Source organism: Telmatherina bonti (assembly GCF_933228915.1).
Source record: "Telmatherina bonti genome assembly, chromosome: 13".
NCBI classification, from domain to species: Eukaryota; Metazoa; Chordata; class Actinopteri; order Atheriniformes; family Telmatherinidae; genus Telmatherina; species Telmatherina bonti.
Window position 1 is genome coordinate 32,320,190 of NC_136611.1, and position 22,064 is coordinate 32,342,253.

Below are 22,064 nucleotides of genomic sequence, written 5' to 3' on the forward strand. Positions count from 1 at the left end.
CTAAACGGTAAGACTTGTTTTTAGTTATATTCAGTAGAATGGAAATTTTGCTCTCACCACAATACTCAGCGGTATTCTTCCTGAATTCTTTCAGAGAAGCAGGGGCGTGCTCAGGCCAGTTTGGGAGTGTGGTGTAAGTTTGTTGTCTATAAGGAAGTGGTTGTGACAGGTCCAGGAGAGCCAGCGAAGGAGTGGCCTCGCAAGAACAGCAACACAATGTGCAGGTAGACAGCATAAAGCCTGATCAGAGCACTGATCTGCTCCTTTACAGAGACTGTCCGCACTTGGACAATGACACGAACACTCCTGTTGTGGGCTCTCATCCTAAATGCCTCTCTAAAGTCCTCAGGTAAGTCTGGATAGCATTACACCATTCAGCAGAGTGGCTAATTAATAACTAAAACCCAGGCTTTGTCCTGTCCTGTTTATTCTTACTACAAGAGCAGGTTTCTGTTTCTGAAAACGGCAGTCTCTTAACAGAGGCATGATGACTGTCTTTATGTTGCACACTTGAACACAAAGGACTCCCAAGCGTGCATGAGTGAAGAAACGTGACATCCACTTTATTTCTGTAACACAAAAACACGCATTTCAACCGGTGGCTGTACGTAATGAACGTAGCTTACAGAGCACTTCCTTGTTTCAATCGCAAGGACCGCATTCATGCCGACAACATTTCGTACACTTTTAAACTACTGTACAGGCAGATACGGTGGTTACACATATGACGTTTTACTGAGTTTTAAAACAGGTAACGCACTAAGTTCACATTTCACTTTTCACGCACAACTTTATCATTTTCTCACTACTTTTGCTTACCTGTAACACAAAAACACGCATTTCAACCGGTGGCTGTACGTAATGAACGTAGCTTACAGAGCACTTCCTTGTTTCAATCGCAAGGACCCCCCTAAGCCACCTGAGATGCCTGTGTAAATTGCTCATATTAACCGTGACCTCCCAGAACATCTGTAGTAATTATAAGTGTATCTTCTGTATATCTGAAACTACTGAACACAGAGTTAAACACATATTAGAAAGAAAAATAACAATTAAGCATGCTTTCTGCAAAAAAAGGAATGGGGGGGTGGAGGGGTTTAATGTTCTTAGTCTGTCCAGTATCCCTGTGGGTCTCCACATTTAGTAAAAGAAGTGTAATATTCGCATGAAGCTTCCGGCAGTTCAATTGTTATGATGCCTTTTTTTTTCTAGGCTTAATTTATGGGTGATCTACCTTTAGATAAGCTCGCCACTGGGAGAACAGCGTTTTTTATGACATGACTGTTGAAGCAGAGGGATTGTGTGGATTTAACCTGACTGGCAGGATGCCTTGCGGTCATTTGGTTGGAACATACTTGTTACCATAAAACGATGAGCCAAACAAAATGAGAGAAATTACTATAAATGTCTTGGCACTGTAGGAGGTGGACTTTGGATGTAAAGAAAGTCAGGTGCTGCTGTGTACCTGCCTGAAAGGTAACCATGACTCAGTGGCAGTGAGTCATTTTATGTATTGATCGAAAAGGACAGTGTTAGGTCAAAGACGTCATATATACATATATATATATATATATATATATATATATATATATATATATATATATATATATATATATATATATATATATATATATATATATGTATATATATATATATGTATATATATATATATGTATATATATATATACATTTTTTTGCTTCACCATTTTAAAATGGATTTTTTTAAATTAAAAAAATCCATTATTTTCCAAATAAATAAAAATTATCTAATATAAAATGTCATTTTTACTGTTTTTATTGATCTTTTTACTTGTCTTCTTGGGCAATTAAATTCAGGAAAAATGACGAGCAAAAAAAAAATAATAATAAAAAGCTTTGTACATCTTTTTTTTTTTGTTTTGTTTTTAGGTCAACAAAAATCACCAATATTGAGGAATCATGAGAATTCCAATTTAAATCAAATCTATCTACCTATCTGTCTATGTATATATATATATATATATATATATATATAGAGAGAGAGAGAGAGAGAGAGAGAGAGAGAGAGAGAGAGAGATAGATAGATAGATAGATAGATAGATAGATAGATAGATAGATAGATAGATAGATAGATAGATATAGTGTGTGTGTGTGTGTGTGTGTGTGTATACACAAGTATGAAATTTAAGGACTGAAACTCTTTGACCAAACATTTTACTTTTCAATCAATGAAATCTGCTTTAAAAAAAAATGACTCACTGCCACTGAGTCATGTTACCTGTCAGTCAGGTACACAGCAGCACCTGAGAAATTGGGGACTTTCTTTTGATCTGAAGTCTGCCTGGTCTAATTCCATGAACTGACATTATTATAAAAAATTTTAAAAATCCTTTGTAATGTTTTTACTGTCATTAATAATATTCACTGTATTCTATTAATGGCTCTAACTAGAAAAGCAGTCGGAGAGCGTAGACTTCTGCCAAGCAGCTCGTTTCCACCCATACTCTGAAAAACTCTTTTAAAAATTCCTGTGGCAATAATTCCTTCCAGATCACTCCCAAAATTTGTGAAATCTATTTTAGACCAAGATGCATTCTTATAAAAAGAAATTAAACATTTCTGTGGTTTTTGCTTTAATTTGCTACGAAACAGAAAAAAGCAGGAAACATCTGCAAGCTTAAACGGTAACCAAGGTTTCCTCATACAACCTGCCTTTAAAAACAGGATGTATGCATACTTTGATCGTTTTCTAAAAAATGCAGTCTCTTAACAGAGGCAGAGTTAATTCCTTCCAGATGCAGAAATACACATTTTTCATGACCTCAAACCCCTTTTATAAGTAATTACTGTTATTTTCATGCTCATCAGTTATCAAAGGATGGTTTCATTATTAACTTGTTTCTATAGCAGCCCTTCAAGTTTTGTGTTGATACTACTTAATATTAATGTGTAACGACTGGATAAACACAGACTAAAAAATCCCATAATTACTGTCCAGGTTGGTTGCTCATGGATTTGAGCATATGTTAGAGATGCCAGTGTGTTTGCAGGCAGCTCAGTAGCATCTTTGTACTAATCTTTTCTAGACTGTATACCTGATGTGTGGTGAAGCATGATATCCTCATCCTGTCTGCAAAGCTGCAGAACTTTTTTAAATCCACATATTAAGTTGCAAATCGGGCTCATTAGTTGTTTTTCTGTACCTGACAAGAAGTCGGGCCCAGCAGAGGCAGATCGAGATAAATAAATTGGCCGAACGGCTCATATATAATAATGCACACAACAAATGTTTGCACTCCCTTAAATGAAAACATTTACCGTGCACCTTCTTAAAGCCTACAACTCTGCAGGTATTTGTGAAAGTCAATACTTTAAATACTTCCACAAAAATTTACTTGTTTCTAAAAACAAACATTTAGATTCTACTTTTAGTTTAGACAAAGATAACAGAAAGGTCTCTGAGATTCATTCTCATGACAAAAAATCCAGTTTGCTAACAGATAAAGGCAAGAAACATAACCTGAAATGGTAACCTCAGACCTCCACAGTGTTTCCTCATGCAACCTGCCTTTAGAAACAGGATGTATGCATACTTTATTCAGTCTCAGATGTAGAAATATACTTTTTATTGACCCATTGTGGTGTCTGCTGCCTGCTCTTCTCTCCTGGAAATATTATCTCAACCTGGTTTAACTGACCTCTGAGGGGAGGTTTGTCTTTGTTGATGCCATCAGGTCCAGAATTAATGGATTTTCTGATAGAGACGCAAACTAAATCATTTTTTAAGGTTTTATAAGTGATGTTTCAGAGCAAATTTGCAATATTGGGACAGTAAAGTTTGACAGATATCACAATTTAACCAAAATATGACCTTGGAAATTATGCTACAAGGCTAAGCTATAGACAAAAATGCAGATTGAAATCTTATATATTATCCATAAACACCTACACAAAAGCTGCCGCTAACACATTTTGATCTAAAATGGATCTAACAGATTATTTATAAAATCAGAAAACTGCTGACTCAGGTTTAATGTCTATAAATGATAGTTCAGGTGGACATAAATCAACTAAATTTAAGACATGCTGTTGTAACCAGTGAATACAACCAGTTAACTAGTGAATACAACCAGTAAAGTGGTCTACACAACTAGTTAACCACCTGTTTTACTGGAAAAACTGACGTAAATGTAGGGAGACGAACTAAAATGGAAATGAAACATGTTTTATTGATGTTATCATCTCTGCGAACATGTTAATCGCTAATTATACAGGTCAGACTTACTGGGAGAAGTGGATCTCTTTACTCAGATCAAAACCCCTGCTGCTACCACAGCAGCTTACGACAGCATCTATGATCATCATTTTGTTCAGCAGCGTCCGGCTGGAGCTGCATCCGCTAGCACAGAACCTGACAGGGTTGAAAGTATCTGATGGGTGTAGGCACGAAAAAAAAAAAATTCCTTCCCTACCATTTGTCTGAATGAATTACTGTGGTACAAGGACCACAGCAAAAGGGTGTGATGTTTAAAATACATGAGTCAGTTCATGTGAGCTTAGTCAATATCTTCTCTCTGTGGTCCACAAGATCCTCAAGCTAACAATGGATGCAGCTCCATTGTGCAATTGAGATTGGACATACTTCCAGATGTTGGGCTTAAAAAGCCAAAGAACCTGATTTGAGAAGACAAAAACAGAGTATAAATAAGACTATAGTAAAAGTCATTCATTCATTCATTTTCTGAACTGCTTAATCCAATTCAGGGTCGCAGGGAAGCTGGAGCCTATCCCAGCTAGCTTTGGGCTAGTAGTATAGCAAAAGTCTGTCACTCAAAAAGGCTGTTTATGGCCGTACCAGAGGAAGCCTGAAAAATTAAATCTGTATCCTATATAAAGACTATTAGGTAAGCAGTGAATATGGTTGGGGAAAGTCTCTGTTCCTCTCTTCTGATCCTTTCAGTTATTATTTTCTTCACGCATGGAAATGAAAAGTCAGACTGACAATTAGAGAAAATTGTAGCTCTTAAGACTGGTTCAACACCCATAGATAATGTGGTTCTCACTCAGATCTAAATATAATCTTAATGGGACAAGAAAAGAGATCCTGTTAAATGATCAGGTCTTCAACTGCAGCTTAACTCACATGTGCATATCACTGTGAATGAAAGGATGGAAACTATGATGAACTTGTGGTCTACATAGCAGCAGATGACGTCACAGCAGCCTTCTTATTCTTTCAGACGATGTTGAAATCGCAGTTTCATGCGTTTCCCCACACAGTTTGACACTCAACCACGATCACATTTTTTTTTTTTTTTTTCTTACTGCTAGTCATAACCACATGCATTTGTTAAGAGTATGTGTCAAACGCGGTTATTTCAATTCCAGACCATTTCTTACTGCTGAGGAATAAAATGTCAGACAAGGAATTAAGGTTATTTTTATTAAAAGGTCACAAGATAAAAAGTTTATTTCTCCCTTAAAACAATTTGTTCCACACAGAGGTAAAAAGTGGTGCTAGCCGAAGGCAAGAAACGGGCCGTGTCCCCCTTGAAGTGCCCCAGTGTGTACGCCACTGCTTGCATCATTTTCAGCCACGTAGTCGCCTGGAGGAAACAAAAGACAAGTATATTTCTACATCTGTTCAGTCTCAGATGTAGAAATATAGTTTTTATTGACGCATTGTGGCGTCTGCTGCCTGCTCTTCTCTCCTGGAAATAAGATCTGAACCAGGTTTAACTGACCTCTGAGTGGAGGTTTGTCTTTGTTGATGCTATCAGGTCCATGTGTGTCATAGACAATCTCTGTACTCAAGTGATTAAGTTTCATTTTCATGCCAGTTAAAAAAAATAAAAAGAGTGGGACCTCTTTTCTCCAGCATAAGAAGCTCTGGCCAGTGTTGCCAGGTCCGCTTATTATAAGCGACTCTTGCCTTGTTTTTTTGTTTTTTTTTGTAAAGTCGCTTGTAAACATTGTCAGTCGCAAGTTGCAGTTTTTTGGGCTTGTTTTCAAAACACTGGTTGCTTATTTGGGCTTGATTTATTCCCTGTGTGAACTATTGTTGGATCTTTTTCATTTATACACATTGATGTGAAAAGCATCACACAGTAGTTTATCTATTTCGTGGATCTGTCCAAAACCCCATTTCTTTGGTAACCATCATAGACTGTATATAAAGAGAGCGGTATCGACGCTGGCCCAAACGGGTGTTGGACAACACTTCTGTCTGCCAATGTGTCACTGTTAGTGCTTTACAAACACAAGTACAAACAAGTAAAACGAAGAGATGAAATGATGTTGCTGCTTCACTCTTCTTCTCATGATTTGCTTTATGCTTGTTTGCGTTTAAGATGTAAAGGCCATTTAATGAGTTTAATTCATTTATTACAGAGAGATTTATATTGAGAACGCTACGGCATCATTTACAATGATGTCCATGAATTATTATAAAGAATCTACGGTGAGGCACTTCTGTCAATAAAATGTGGAATCTTTATAAATGTACATGCATCTACAAGGGAGAGTGGCTTATGCTGTTTTTATTGTGTTTTTAACCTATGTCTGTCTGCGCAATTATTTATTTATGTTTAATACGCACTGAGAGGTGGAAGAGTGAGTGTTTTAGTGTTTTATTGAGTCGCCAGACAATTTGAATTTCCCTTTTAGGGATGAATAAAGTCCTATCTATCTATCTATCTATCTATCTATCTATCTAAATTATCAAAAGGCCTGATTTCATTTGAGAGTCAGCTGTTATTACATCCACGAACCTCTTAAGGTGGAATTAGACCTCAGAAATAGAGTTTCTCTGTGCCAGGAGAATTTAACTGGTTTGCTCTCATTTTTATCAAATGTAAGTTATATTCAGTTGTGCTCATAAGTTTACATACCCTGGCAGAACTAATTATTTCTTGGCCACTTTTCACAGAATATGAATGATAACATGTTGTCGATGAGGCTCTTTATTTTCTCTGGTGGCAAAGCTGCTCATTCTTCGTAGTAGTATATATATATATATATATATATATATATATATATATATATATATATATATATATATACATATATATATTGTGCTCATATGTATTCTTAACCTTTCTTAACCTCAATTAACTGGAGACTAAAAAAAGGGAACAATAACTAAAAATTTGCAAAAATATAATTTAGTAATATAAGACATCAGCATCCTTAAAGGCTTGTTCAACAAAATATTAGTTTATGAGTGATGTAATATGTGATAAATTATCTTATTTGTTTGCTTTTAAAAAAAAATATTTCTATTGAACCAGAATTAGAAAATAATGTAATGATTTTCATAAAATTTTTATTTATTATTACTTCAGTCAATTTCAGCTTATTTTACAGGCAGCTGTTTTTTCTTCCTTTAGTGAAATGATATGAATAAATATGAGCACAACTGTGTATGTAACAATTTTTTCTCTGAGGGGCCAAGTCGCTTCTTTTGGGCTTATTTTCATCCAGCTGGTTGCTTGTTTTTCTCACATGATCTGGCAACACTGGCTCTGGCATCTTTGCTGAGCGGGAGTGAAGGAGCGTCACGCAGCAAGTTAGCAGCAACATAATGTGTCTCCTGTGCTTTATCAGTCAACGACATAACCGTATATAAGTGTGTGTGTGTGTGTGTGTGTGTGTGTATGTGTCTTCGGAAGAGGGATCCCGGATCCAAAAAGACACATCTGCTCCACAGGAATCAACAATACTAATTACTTTAGTTTTCACAGAAGAACCAGCTTATAAGTGGCCGACTTGCCTTTAGTTGCCATAAGTTATGGATGAAGAGAGACGTCTTTTCATAAAAATAAAACATTTCAAGGTCATGAGCTGTGGGTCGTGACCAAAAGAACGAGATCTCGTATACAGGCGGGTGAAATGGGTTTCCTCCGCAGGGTGGCTGGGCTCACCCTTAGAGATAGGGTGAGGAGCTCGGTCATCCGGGAGGGGCTCAGAGTAGAGCCGCTGCTCCTCCGCATCGAGAGGAACCAGTTGAGGTGGCTCGGGCATCTGGTCAGGATGCCTCCTGGACCTCCCTGGTGAGGTGTTCCAGGCACGTCCCTGTGGGAGGAGACCCCGGGGAAGACCCAGGACACGCTGGAGGGATTATATCTCTCGGCTGGCCTGGGAACGCCTCGGGATCCCCCCCGCAGAGTTGGCAAATGTGGCTGGGGAGAGGGAAGTCTGGGCTTCCCTGCTTAGGCTGCTGCCCCCGCGACCCGACCCCGGATAAGCGGCAGAAGATGAAGATGAAGATGAAAACATTTAAAGGATACTTACTGGTTTAAGAAGGAAAAAAGCTATGGAGGGGAATGAACACACTGTATACGTGCTTTTTTCATGGATGTTCCTGTTCATGTACTACTGCTCCAGAAATACACAAAGTTTAATGTTGCCTTAAATAACTACACAACACAATGAACTACTTTTACTTTCTGTACTTATGTGCTGTCCTCACAACACGTGCCTATGTGAAGTTAGACAGCCAGCGAACAAAGCAACAAATATTTTTAAAAAAGTTCTCCACACAAGGCTTGCTTTTCTTGTTTCTTTCTGAAGATCTTTATGAATTATATTTGCATTTCCATTTTTTCTTTTGTAACTGAAACATACAGAAAAGAAAAACAAATTACTGGCTGACACACACATCTCAATGCTACAGTGGAAGTTGGTGGCCTAGCTCAAACCTCATGTGGATATCACATTACCAACATATTTCTAGCAACAAAAATAATACAAACACATATGCCAGTGTTTTCTTAACATTAATACTTACAAAGACGAAAGTTTTCCAAGGTACAAGAGTATGAGGGTACATTTAGCGTGTATATGAGCTGCTGCTTTACTTTCATCGTACCAGGCAAAATACGTCAAAGACCTTTTCTATGTTAAGAGCGCTCACTCGCTCAGGTAACGGTATGATCGATATCACAAAGATTGTTTGCAATACAGATGTCCTATGCTGTCTAATTTTCGATTTTAACATATTTAACCCTTTTAAACATGAACTCATTCTTAATATTTATTAACTATGAACTCTTGTTTTTTTAACCTTATTTATGTACATCATGAACAAAATAGAATTAGTACGGTCCTTGGCCAAAAGGCATGACAACTTAAGTAAAAATTTTGAATTAAACTACTTGTAATACTTAAGTACCAAAAATGTTGAATACTTTAGTACTTCTACTTAAGTGGGGCACTTCAAGAACATTCAAGTAACTTCATTCAAGTAGTACTTTTACTTTTACTTGAGTCTGGATTTCTAGTACTTTTTATATGTCTGCTGATTAAGATACAAAAACACTTTCATTTGATTATTATTGTGATTAGACTTTGGAAAAAATATGTATTTATGAACAACATAGATTTTTTCAAATGAAAAGCCAAATTAGTAGCACACTGCCCCTTAAAAATGAATAAAACAACATAAAAACCTTGTCAGATATATTATCGTTTTCCACATGATATTTTTCCTCCTGCTTAGTCTGTTTTCTGTGTCCGCAGAAAGTCACAGTCCTGAGTTTGAAGTGGGAAGTGACTACGAGCTCGTCCGACCTCTCAGACTTCACACAGTGAGAAAAAGACATGCAGAGGTACTTTTTCCATCTTAAAATTTACAGCAGCATCGCTGAAAACTAAATATTTATGTCACTCCAAAGCAGATTTTGGTCATGAAGCCAAAATGGACATTTAAAAAAAAAGCAAAGAAAGAATTAAAGCATATTTTTTCCATGTTTTGACTTGTCTTGTTGCAGCACCTTCGACCCCCGATGATGAAATATGCAATGACAGTGGGAGGAAAAGATATTGAACTGCAACTGGAAAGAAATAAGTAGGTTCTCACTTCTTAAAAGAAAAAAATGACGGAATAAAACAACTATTTGTGTTTTAATAAGCAGCTTTCAGTGAGTTAGATACTCTTGACTCTGTCCAGTCAATGGCATTGCTTAAGTTAATGAAAATGTGTGAGGGGGAACATGATAGGAACAGAAACAGGGAATATATAAATCTTTCTGGAAGTGCTTCACTGCAACTTCCCGGTTTTATTCTGTTTCTACTTCACAGAATTTCCCACGTCACTAACATACAACAAGAAATGCTGAATTTCTGATAAGCCTGATTATTTCTATTGAGTAATATACTGTCATCTTCAGTGAATTACTTACCAGTGGCTACAGTGAGACCTACTACAAAGATGATGGAGCGCGAGTCACCGCAGTCCCACATGACATTGTAAGTCTTTATGTGTTGTAAGCGAGTTTCAGTTCCCACAGGATGTGACTCGGCATGTATTACAATGTTCTTACCAAATATCTACATACTTATGTGGTTTTAAAAGCTCTATAAGACAAATACAATTTATAAATAAATATTTATTTAGATTCATTAAGATTTTTTCCACTTGAAAACCCAGTTTTGTACTTTGTGTCCCTGCCAGGATCACTGCTACTACCATGGAAAGATTGTGAACGACAGTGGATCATCTGTCAGCATCAGCACTTGTGATGGACTCAGGTGAGACGTCACAATTTATTTTCACGTCATTTGTTTCAAGCTCCATTTTGATTGGCTGAAAAGTGTCTATCAATTCCTGCTCATTAGAAATTTATTTATTAAAATTTAGGTGATTTGTGAACAATGAAACAGCTAGATTGCCACAGAAACCCATCTTATTGACTAATGTAGAAAACAAAGGTTTTATTATTCATTCTTTAATCAACGTCTGCATTTTTATCCTCTTGAAATCTTGCTTGGATTTATTTTATTCAGGCTAAAATGTGAATTAAAGGCTTAAATGAGCTAAATACATAAAATCCCCTGTTGCATCTAAAGTTTGTCTCATTCATGAAAACATCACAGTATGCCAATAATTTTGCATCTATTAGTTAAACTCACAGATGTTACCAAAGAAAGGCATATATGGAGTGTGAACATAAATATAAACCATAGTTTATTGTTATAACCCGACTTGCCTCCATGTTATCCATTGATTCTCTAATATTGTAAGGGCCACCATCATTCACTTACAATGGCCATGTTTACACGTGAATTTTTATTCCTGTTTAATTATGAATAAACATTAATTAAACTCTAAATTAACCAGAAATGACCATGTAAACACCTAATTCTGAATGCAAAAGTCAATTCGGAATTAAACCTAATTCCAAAGTACGTGGCTGGTTTAGATACTTTTAATAATATACTTATTTCTTTAAATAATAAATCCAAAAATAAAATTTCTGAGTTACTTTTGTCTTTATCTTAGGGGTTACTTCAGAACATCTGCCCAGAGATACCTGATTGAACCCCTGTCTGGTGATGATGAAGGTGACCATGCGGTGAGGCCTATGGACGACAAGACTCCAACGCCTGCTGTGTGTGGCGTCACCAACACCACCTGGAGCGATGACTTTGAACCTCCAACAAGCCGCAGCCGCAAATTAGGGGTAAGCATTACTGGCCCAACACCTTGCAACATTAGACAATATGAGGTTAAATGTGGCACAAAATAAAATAAATTTGTCTTATTTTATGTCATTCAGAGTACATCTATCACCCAGCAACAGAAATACATTGAGCTCTTCCTTGTCGCTGATAACCGTTTGGTAAGATTTTAAGATTTGTTGTTGTTGTTGCTAATAAGTGACACATCACATCCTGTGGATAATTTTTCAAAATAAAAGCTTACAGTTGTTTATTAATCATGGAATTTTTATAGATTCTGTGGATCCGTTTACAGTGTGTTTCCCATCAATCCTTTATAAAACACAGTATTTTCATCTGAGCTCATTAGGGTCAGTCATGTGTTGTTAAAGGACACTTCAACAGAAAGGGACTGAAGAGCCGATCTATTTATCTGTAGATAAATGCCAGAGTATTTATCTATATGAGTTAGAGCTTCCGCAGAAACTGCATTTATTCTGGATTAATTTTCGGCTCTTAAGAAATGGGATGTGGATTATTGTTTCAGTACCTGAAAATGAAGAGAGACATGACGGCGATGAGAAAGAGGGTGTTTGAAATAGTCAACTTTGTCAACATGGTGAGTCCCTGCTTTCGTTCTTTTAAACCTAACTCCACAGGACCAGGGGCACATAAAATGCCCAGTCTGTAACTATACTTAGCAAATATATTTCTATTTTTCTCCATCTGTGTACAGAAGTAGCAGAAAGTTACAATAGTTTGTTGTAAGAGTAGAGTTGTTATTCTTCTCTGAATGTATTTCTGGTGATCTTCCAAAGGCTTACAAACCCCTGAGGACCTTCGTTGCTCTGGTAGGTTTGGAAGTTTGGTCTGACAGAGACTTTATCTCCGTGACCCCCCCAGCTGGGGCCAACCTGGACGCTTTCCTGAACTGGAGGAACTCTGAGCTGGTGAAGAGGAAAAAACACGACAACGCACAGCTCCTCAGGTCTGAATAAACTCAATAAACAAAAACCAATACGTCTCAGATCATATAAGGTGAACTAAGGTATCTTATAGGGAACCTGTAAATTACAGGATGTTGCGTAAAGACAAGTTATCAGATTTAGCTTGTTTACATTACTGACTTCCACATAATCCAGCTTCTGTTTCTCAAGCTGTTGTGGTTTTGCTTCACAATCCACTTTTTCACACAAAGACTTAATGTCCTGGACTCTTCAGGTTTCAACATAAGGCTTCTGTAACGAGTGTGAGCTCACAGAGAACACGACTACCTCTGCGGCTGCTTCTGATGTGACTTAATGTGCTCTTTTTTATCACCTCCCAAAATTCTGGAAAGCACAGAGGAAAACTTTGTGTTAAGAGTCAAAAAACCAGAAAGAAATCGTTCATTAAGCAATGGTTTTATTGTTACACAAGAATAAAACAAGCTGAACAAGCATGTATTTGAATATTAAGATCAGACTGGTGAAGTTTGAAAAAAAAAAAAAGAATTGTAATATACGTGGCATTTCCTCGCCAAATAATGTCAATGTGAAATAGATGTGATACCTGCTTAAGAAACCAAATAAACACACCATGTGACTGTTTATGCCACAACCTGAATATATACTGCATCACTATGAAAAATACATGGCTGAACACGGTGGATTAGGTCTGTCTCCTTCTGTCTTTCAGCGGTATTGACTTTGAAGGAGCAACTGTGGGTCTTGCCTTTGTCGGGACTCTCTGTTCTGGTCACTCCGTCGGCGTAGTGCAGGTGAGGTCGCCAGGGATCAATCATGATATCCATGGTGCTTTGCTATATCTGATGTAATAAATAAAAATCTACCTTCAAAGACTGGAACAAAATGTTGCACATAGATTATTGTTTTCCCAGATGTCTCCTAATCACATAGGGGATTTAAATAATCCATATAAATATTCAGTTGGTCCTAATTAGTTTTTTTTAGCACCAGTAATAGGAATTTTCTGATAGTTTAACTTGCAACCAAACTGCAAGAAAACCAAGAATCTAAAGAGCTACGTGTCCGTACACTACATGTTGGTAAAGTACTCTTATATTGTAAGTAGAGCTTTATTAATCATCTAGTTTGGATTTAAATGTTGCTATTTTATGCAAAGTTGTGAGAGGCATTGCAAGGAAACAAGATCTTAATCTCAAAGCACTGTAATCATATCACAGGAAATGTCTGTAGATTCGGTAACTTTCAGAATTACTGGTTTGATAATCATGAGGCAAACCGAGGAAGCGCATTTTGTTTGAAGTCAAACCCGATTCCCTGATTAAATTAATCTTATATGATGCATGAATGGATGCTGATGATTATCAAAACACCTCCACTCACACAACGTATGCCTCTTGTTGTAGGATCACTCTAATAATGCTATCGCAGTGGGAGCGACGCTGGCCCATGAGATGGGTCATAACCTGGGCATGAACCATGATGACTCCAGTGCCTGTTTTTGTTCTGGGAATAGCTGCATCATGGGTGCAGCTCTCAGGTAATAAAAGGAGTCATAAAGCCCCGATCAAAGGGTGTGTGTGTGTGTGTGTGTGTGTGTGTGTGTGTGTGTGTGAGAGAGAGAGATGCTGTCATAGATCGCTTTGCTTATCTGTGTTTCATAAAGCCTGCATGTGTTAGAGGAGAGAAGCGAGGGGAGCTGTGGAAAAATGTGAAATAAAAATATTTAGGTAAGAAAACAAACAAGCTGATGGTACCACTGACTGTAATTTTACTTTAGATAATTATTTATTCTTTTTATTAAGGCAAGGCAAGTGTATTTATAGCACATACCATGTACTGTGATTGACTGGCGACCTGTCCAGGGTGTACCCTGCATCTCGCCCAGTCGTTGCTGGGATCCACTCAGGCTCCATGTAAACTAGATTTGTACCAAGACTGACGATTCACCGTGCTTTTAGATGCTTCATCTACCTTTGATGGCTCCAGAGGGTGGCATGTCTGGAAAGGTTTTATGAACATATACAGAAATGTGAGAAAACAGGAAAAGAATTAATTGTTAAAGTAATGCAGATGAAAACATAAACTAGATTTTTATTAAATGTGCTTTTAGATTTTAAAGTAAATGACGACCACCAGAGGAAAGAAGATTCCACACATGTAAAAATAAAGTTTTTTATGATTTCTGTCTGTTTTGAATGAAGGTTTGACTGACAATACAGTGTGTGGAGACACTGTTGTGACTGTAATATGATCAGTGACTCATCTGTTTACTGTTTCTGGTTTGGACTAATAAACTTGCGCCTGACTGGCATCTTTACAGATATGATTTAATATCCACCATATGACCAAATTTATTCCAAATCATTTGTTTTAATTTTTCTTTTTTAATCCTTTCAACAGCTCAATTCAGATTTGTCAGTAAAGTAAAGCCTTTAAAACAAAATAATGCTTGGCGTTAGGGATTTTCTTCGTTGCGGCCAGTAGGAGAAAGGAGCAGTGGGGAGTGGCTGCAGCTTCTTAAAGTGTTTTGACTTGTGGTACATGACAGATTTAATAGCTTACATGTCTAATTGAACTCTTATGGACAGTCAGTAGTAGACGGTCCTGCTTTAAACCATTTTGCTTGTACAGTATGTTGCTGGAGAGTTATAACTGTGGACTTAACGTGGAATATGTGTTTTTCCTCAGCTATGATATTCCTCGCATCTTCAGCAGCTGCAGCAGCAGCAGCTATGAGAGGTTCCAGACAGACCGCAACCCCAGCTGCCTGCTGGACAAACCTAACTTCAGTAATTTAGTGGCTTCTGCAGTCTGTGGAAATGGTTTTAAGGAGAACGGGGAGGAATGTGACTGTGGCACGGTGGAGGTAAAATCAATTAACCTCTTTCCTGTAACCACTGATGCTTCTACTGTTTACACTTTCAGTGTTAATGTGCTGTTATTGGCATGCCATTGGATGACCTAATTTCATACATAACTATATAGCATTGATATTTTATGCAATTGCCTCGTCGCCATGGTGACAGTAACCTTTTAGTGAGTGGAAACATGCAAATTAGCTGTAGGCTCGACACAAACTTTATTTATAAAGCACTTTTCCTACAATAAAATGTGACACAAAGTGCTGTACACATTATAAAAACGCAACAAAGAAAAATCCATCAGTCCTGCCCTTCACACACACTTTAACATACACATACACACACACACACACACACACACACATACCAGAAACTCGTCTTTATCATCACGCATACATCTAGATAACTTACGTGTGCAAGCCACGTGCAAGTGAAGACATGAATGCAGTTAAGAGTGTTAAAAATGACACTTAGAAAAGGAATCTAACCTGACCAGGAATAACAGGTTTCCCAGGTTGCAGCTAGCCAGCAAGACACACATACTGAATTTCTGATCATTTACACCACACCAAGCAGCAATGAACCTAATTCAAGTTGTTTCCATTCCTTACTGTCTGGGAAGACTTTTCAGCTGTAAAATTTCTGAATGAAAAGTGTTTTCCAAATTAAATTTGATTAAATGATTGACTGATTTAAAGAAACGCCATGTCAAAGCCATAAACATGGACGGTAATAATATTTACAGTCCATCAAGGCAGTAAATGATGCAGAGGCTTTAGTTATGGTGGCAAAGATTTGTTCCCTGACTGACTGAGACAGAAGTGCTAACTGCGGTGGCTTAGACTTGCCTAATTTCCAAAATTACTTTATAAGCAATAGACTACAATACATCTCTAAATGGCTTAAACCTAGCTATCTAGATGAACCATGGCTTAATATAGAAGAAGCTATGTGTGAGGATATGGCAATTTCAGACCTGCCATTTATCAGCACAGCTGTCAAACGCCAAAAATGCTTTAAAAGCATTAATATCAGCTCCTCACTAATGGCCTGGTGGGAATTTCTTAAACTAACCAAATCCTTGCTTATTCCATGCAAACTTACACCTATTTGGAACAATCCCGACATCCAGCAAAACCGGAAAATGATAAACTTCCCTCAGTGGAAGAATAAAGGAATAAAACAGTTAGAACATTTAATAGAAAATGGGAACTTTCTCCCTTTTGATACAATTACTTCACGATATGAAATCAGCAGCACAAAATTCTTAGAATACCACCAACTTAAATCTATTATAGGTAAGAAATACACCCCTGATCAATTAAACTTGCAGCTACCTATCAGGGCTGCAGAATTCTTAAATCTCAATGCCCCGAAACTGTTATCCAAAATATATAGATTACTATCAAAGCTAGACGATTCCATATGTCTCCCAACTTCTAAATGGGAAGCAGACTTATCCAGTAACTTTGACCAAAATGAATGGTCACAAATCTGTTCAAATACATTTACAATGACTAAGAATTCAAACATGCAACTAATACAATTTAAAATTCTGCATAGAACTCATTATACAGGACACAGGATGTTCAGGATGGGTCTGTCACAATCAAACATCTGTCCACACTGCACTGGCAACACAATTGACAGCTACTACCACGCTTTGTGGTCTTGCCCACCTGTCCAGGAATTCTGGTTTCAGGTATGTAAAGATCTGTCAAATTGCTTCAAATGTAACATCCCTACAAACCCCAAACTGGGCCTACTGGGTTACTTGGGTGAAATTAACATAGAATTTAATTCTGCAAACTTAATCCTCACCAGTTTATGTATCGCAAAGAAAACTATCCTTCTAAACTGGAAAAGCAAACAAAGTCTGTGTATCCAGCAGTTCAGAAATCTCTTATTAGATCACATCAGTGTCGAGATGATGTCTGCCTCCTCAAGAGATCAGTCAGCTGAACTTTATTCCCTCTGGTCCCCTGTGATCAGCTCCATCACTTAGTATGGGGGGAGAATGTGACCTTATTGCGCTCGGGGTTGGTGGCCGGTTGGGGTTCTCTGGGGGCTGTGGGTCTGTGGTGGGCTCCTGGGGGGGAATTTTGACTGCTCCATTGCTGGAGTGGCTAGGTTTCTAGCCCTACTGTGGACCTGGATGGGCCGGCGGCTGGAGTTGCTGCGCAGCGGCGGGGCGAGGTCGCTGGCGGGGGATGGGTTGGCAGGCGTGACTCCGTAACGGGCGCCTGTGCCGCCGTGGGGTGGGCTGGGCGGGGTCCCGGGCTCCGGTGCCCGGGGTTGTCCCCTGTCTCTTGGGGGTGGGGGGTCGGCTTGTGCCGGGGGGGGCTGGGCTGACCTGGACCTGCCGCTGCGGCGGCGGGCAGGTACGTGCTCTGGTGCCTGGTTGCGACCCTGGGACTTGTTGAGTGGGGGGTGTTTGATAGTGTGGATGGGATGTGAGTGTGTATGGAGGGATGTGTGTAGGGGGTGTGCGTTGAGGACTGGTGGCGGTACATAGGTATGTGGATGTGTGTGGGTGGGGAAGTGTGATGATGCGTGTGTGGGGGGGGGTGTCGTGGTGTCTGTGGGGGGGGGGTAGTGCCGTGTGTGTAGGGGAGTGGGGTGATGCGTGTATGTGGGGAGTGGCGGTGGTGCATGTATACGGGTGTGTGTGTGGGGGGGGGAGGAGGGGGGAGGGGGGGCGTGCTGTCTGTGTGTGTGTGTGGGGGGGGGGGGGGGGGGGGGTGTATGTATGGGGGAGTGGGTGGTGCATGTGTGTGGTAGGTTGGTGGATAAGTGTAGATATGATGGATGGGAGTGGGGGAGATTTGGATGTGACGTGGGGGTCAGGAGGATGGTTTTAAGGGTGGGCTGAACGGGTGGCTGGGTGGACCTGAATGTGTCTGGAAGTGTGTGTGTGTGTGGCTGTAGGTGTGTGCTGAGACAGTGTGAAGTGCCGATGTGTGGACAAGGGGGGACTTCATGTCCCCAGGTGGGGGTGTCCTCTGTGAGTGAGGGGGCGGTGGACAATCGGTCTGGGATTCCCCTTCTGCCGCCCTGCCTCCTCTTTGTCCTCGTGCCCCCCTTCTGCATGTGGTGAGTTGGTCCCCTCTTGGGTCGGTGATGACTCTCTGGTTAGAGTCGCCGAAGGCTCTGGTTACGGGGATGGCTGTCCCCGGCTTGTCCTGGTCCTTGGGGGGCCCTGGGAGTAGGGGGCATGCCCAGTGCCGCGGGCGGCTCACCTTCTGGAGGAAAGCTCACTTTCCTCCAGACTTAAATCCCTCAACCCCTCTTCCTCCCCGCTCCCCATCACACACAGGCAGGGTATTGGGAGGTGTGCACGTGGCGCTGGGTGGTGAGAAAGGCCATCAAGGTGGTCTTGATCGCTGCACCCAGCCTCGGCTCACCTCCCAGTTTTAATTACACTTAGACACCAAACACCAAAACACTGACGACTCACATGATTAGGGGGAAGAGCATGCGGTGTATGGTGGGGGGGCTGCTTAGGTGGTCCCTCTCCCAACACCGCGTGGCACTTCCCTCAATTTTAATTGCAACTAATACATACTTCACAATCAGTCATAAGCGGGGGGGAGGCAGGGACGATAGGGTCTTCTCATGCCCCTGCTCTCGGGGCTTTACTGGGGGGGGGTACGGGTGGGGGAAGAGTGCCGTCCATTAGGCCTAAGTCTGGGCTGGCCTGGCTGTAGGAGGGTTGTCGCCGGCCCTGGGGGGGTGCTGGGTCGGCTGCATCTGTGGGGTGGTGGGGGGGACGCTGGGAGTGGTGGGCGGTAATTATGGGGGCCCTGATCGGGGCCATCCTGTCCTCTGCCCCCTCTGAGGTATCTCACATGGGACATGATGGAGGGGTGAGGTGAGGATGTGTGGGAGTGGGTGTATGGGGTTACAGATGGATGGTGGGATGGCTGGGGGGGGATTAGGGTTGGGGATATAGGTGGGATATAGGTGGGTAGGGGATAGGGATGTGTGAGGATGAGTAGATGTGTGTGTGGAGGGGTATGTTGGCGCGTGGGTTGTATTGGGGTGTGCCTGTGTTGGAGGAGTGAGGGTATGTGTGTGTGTGTGTGTGTGTGTGTGTAGGGGGGGGTGTATATGCGGAATGGGATGTGTGAGTGAGGGTGAAGTTTGGAGGGGGGCTATGGGTGGTGGAGGGGTGCTTGGTGGGGCATGTGTGGTTGGGTAGAAGTAGAGGGATGGGGTGGCGGGGTGTGAGCGTGTGTGTGGGGGGGTGAGCGTGTGTGGGGGCGGGGGCGATTGGGGTTCGTGTGACGTGGTATGGGTGAGTGAGTAGAGGTGGGGTGGGGTTGTATATGTGATGGATGATGTGCATGGATTGCAGAGGGTTGTGTGGATGGGGGTTGAGAGGGGAGTGCGTGTTTGGGGGGGGGGGGGGGGGGGGTATGCATGTATATGTGTGAGGGGAGTGCGTGTTGGGGGGGGGGGGGGTATGCATGTATATGTGTGTGTGGTTTGGTGGTGGGGGGGTGGTGTCCTGTACCCGGGGGCGCAGCTGGTGCGCTGGGGTGCGACCTGGCTGCCGCTGGGTGGCGGTCTGGGGATCCTGGTCCTCCGTCGGTGTGGGCTGTGCCCTCTGCCTGCGGGGGCGAGGGGCTGCTCACGGGCTCTTGGGGCCCTGGGGCCTGCGCTCTGTCTGCCCTAGGTGGCCGGTGCCCGGCGGGATCGGCCCTTGCCGGCCTGGGCCTGCTGGGGCCTGTTCCCCCTGACTGCGGGGGACTCTGGTTGGGCATCTCCTTCGCCACCTCCTGGGCAGATGCATGGCTGGCTCTGGAGTGGGGGGGTTGGGATCTGTACCTGGGGGTGACTGTCGGTTACCCGGGTCTCTGGGTTCTCCTGGCCTTCCTCTAGATGTAGGCGGGCGGGGTCACATTGGCATGATCACTCTTCTCTAAACACGTTCCACTCTGAATGTTCTGCATGAATGTTCTGCATGTGTCACAGTCACTGAGTCATCCAGCAAGTTTATTCACTAACAGCAGGTACCTCTCTTTCTGTCTTTTTGACTTAACTTGCTAGTTTCTGGTCCTCATGATTGTCAACGGTTTTGTTCTCCACGAATCTAGAGTTGGCTTGTGTGGGTGTATATATTTATGTGTGTGGGTGGGTATGTGTGTGTACTTATGTGTATGTGTATGTGTATGTGTATGTATGTATGTGCATGGATATGTATATATGTATGCATATGTGTGAGTGTATGTGTATGTATGTTTATGTATATGTATGTGTGTATGTGTATGTGTATATGTATGTGTATGTATGTGAGTATGTATATGTGTATATATGTATATATATATATATATATATATGTGTGTCTGTATGTATGTATATCTATCTATGTATGCATGTATGTGTACATGTGTGTGTATGCATGTGTATGTATGTGTATATGTATGTATGTATGTATGTATATATGTATATATATAATGTATGTGCGAGTGTATATACCTATATATGTAGGTGGGTATGTATGTGCATATACATGTATGCATTGATCTCTTTCTTTTTTTTTTTTTTTCTTTTTTTTTATGTTCTCTTTTCTGTTCTCTTTCTGCCCCTTTCCTGTCCTTTCCGGTCGGGTCCAGCAGCATAAACTCTGTAATACAAGCTATTATCCAAAACAAATTGAAAAATAAAATAAGAATCAAGAAATACAAGGGGATCATTACATCTACAAAAGTTCCCCTTGGCAAAATAAATTTGCTCAGCAGAACACAGCATCCAGAACATCTGTCTGCTTGCTTAAATGCTGGACAAGACAAAAAAAAAAAAAAAAAAAAAAAAAAAAGAAGTGCTAACTGCGATGCTAACCAAATCTTCCTCACAGCAGCCTTTTTTTTTTTCTCAAAAAAGGCTTGAAAATATACAGTAAGTCAAGATCGAATGACTTACAGATAAAATTAAACATCTTTTAAAGCCTCTACTTAACTTCGCTGAAAGGCTGACCTGTTCCTCAGCACCAGCAGGCTCGCCAGGCAAATGCTTGGGGCCCTAAACCAAAAGGGGGCCCTCCCAAAGCCACAAAAATGTGAATCACTTTAGAGCAGGAACAGTGTGGTGGGATTGCAATAATGATGGTCCGCTGGCAAAGAGCTCGCTAAGGTGGCCCCAACCTGCATGTCTTTTATGTAAACAAACAAAAGAAAGCAGAGTTCTTAAAATAAAAAGCAGTTTCTGTCTGACTGTGAAACAAAAGAGAAACAAAGCTAATTTAGTTCCGAGCATCTCAGTCTGTCCTCCTGTTAAGTTTCTTCTTGAGTGCCACGAGAAGGAAAAACAAAAACAGAACTTGGACGATATTTTTTTCTCTAGTTATTAGATTAAAGTTACGTTCAATTATAGAACCTGTTGGCAACAAATCTGGTTAATGTACTGGTATGGTGCATGGATGGATGTTATTGGGTGTTGTGTGCAGGTGGATTTATGCCTCTGAAAACTGTTTCTATATAACTTTGTGCTGAATTATGCTGTTAATGGTATCCTGAAAACTCATAATGCAAACTTCAACACATTGTTTAATCGCTTTCACTGAACATTTTAACAGAGCACCTAAAAGGTTTCTCTCCTGTGTGGATTCTCAGGTGTTTCTGTTTCTGTTTGACTTACTTTAAGTAATATCTCCTCTTCATTTAAATGAAAATAGTTACATATATGGCTAAGTAGAAGATTAGTGAAAGCTGCAAGACAACATTCAAAAGTTGCTTTTGATAAATGTATTGTTATAACAACAAAGTCTTCTGTTATTAATATCAGTAAATCATTGTTATCTTGCATACTAATTGTG

At 40.5% G+C, this 22,064-nt stretch overlaps 1 protein-coding gene across 1 annotated transcript in view; it reads left to right on the plus strand.

Annotated features, from left to right (window-relative positions):
- Positions 1-291: 291 nt before the first annotated feature.
- adam28 (ADAM metallopeptidase domain 28) overlaps positions 292-22,064 on the plus strand; it is a gene marked incomplete at both ends in the record, with an annotated part of 28,153 nt that continues 6,380 nt past the window's right edge. Inside the window, 12 exons of the mRNA XM_079250753.1 lie at positions 292-349; positions 9,499-9,587; positions 9,750-9,826; positions 10,149-10,227; positions 10,433-10,509; positions 11,261-11,441; positions 11,538-11,600; positions 11,966-12,037; positions 12,237-12,406; positions 13,096-13,177; positions 13,790-13,923; positions 15,075-15,252. Coding sequence (XP_079106879.1) covers positions 292-349; positions 9,499-9,587; positions 9,750-9,826; positions 10,149-10,227; positions 10,433-10,509; positions 11,261-11,441; positions 11,538-11,600; positions 11,966-12,037; positions 12,237-12,406; positions 13,096-13,177; positions 13,790-13,923; positions 15,075-15,252 — 1,260 coding nt within the window. The remainder of the gene's footprint in view (positions 350-9,498; positions 9,588-9,749; positions 9,827-10,148; positions 10,228-10,432; positions 10,510-11,260; positions 11,442-11,537; positions 11,601-11,965; positions 12,038-12,236; positions 12,407-13,095; positions 13,178-13,789; positions 13,924-15,074; positions 15,253-22,064) is intronic.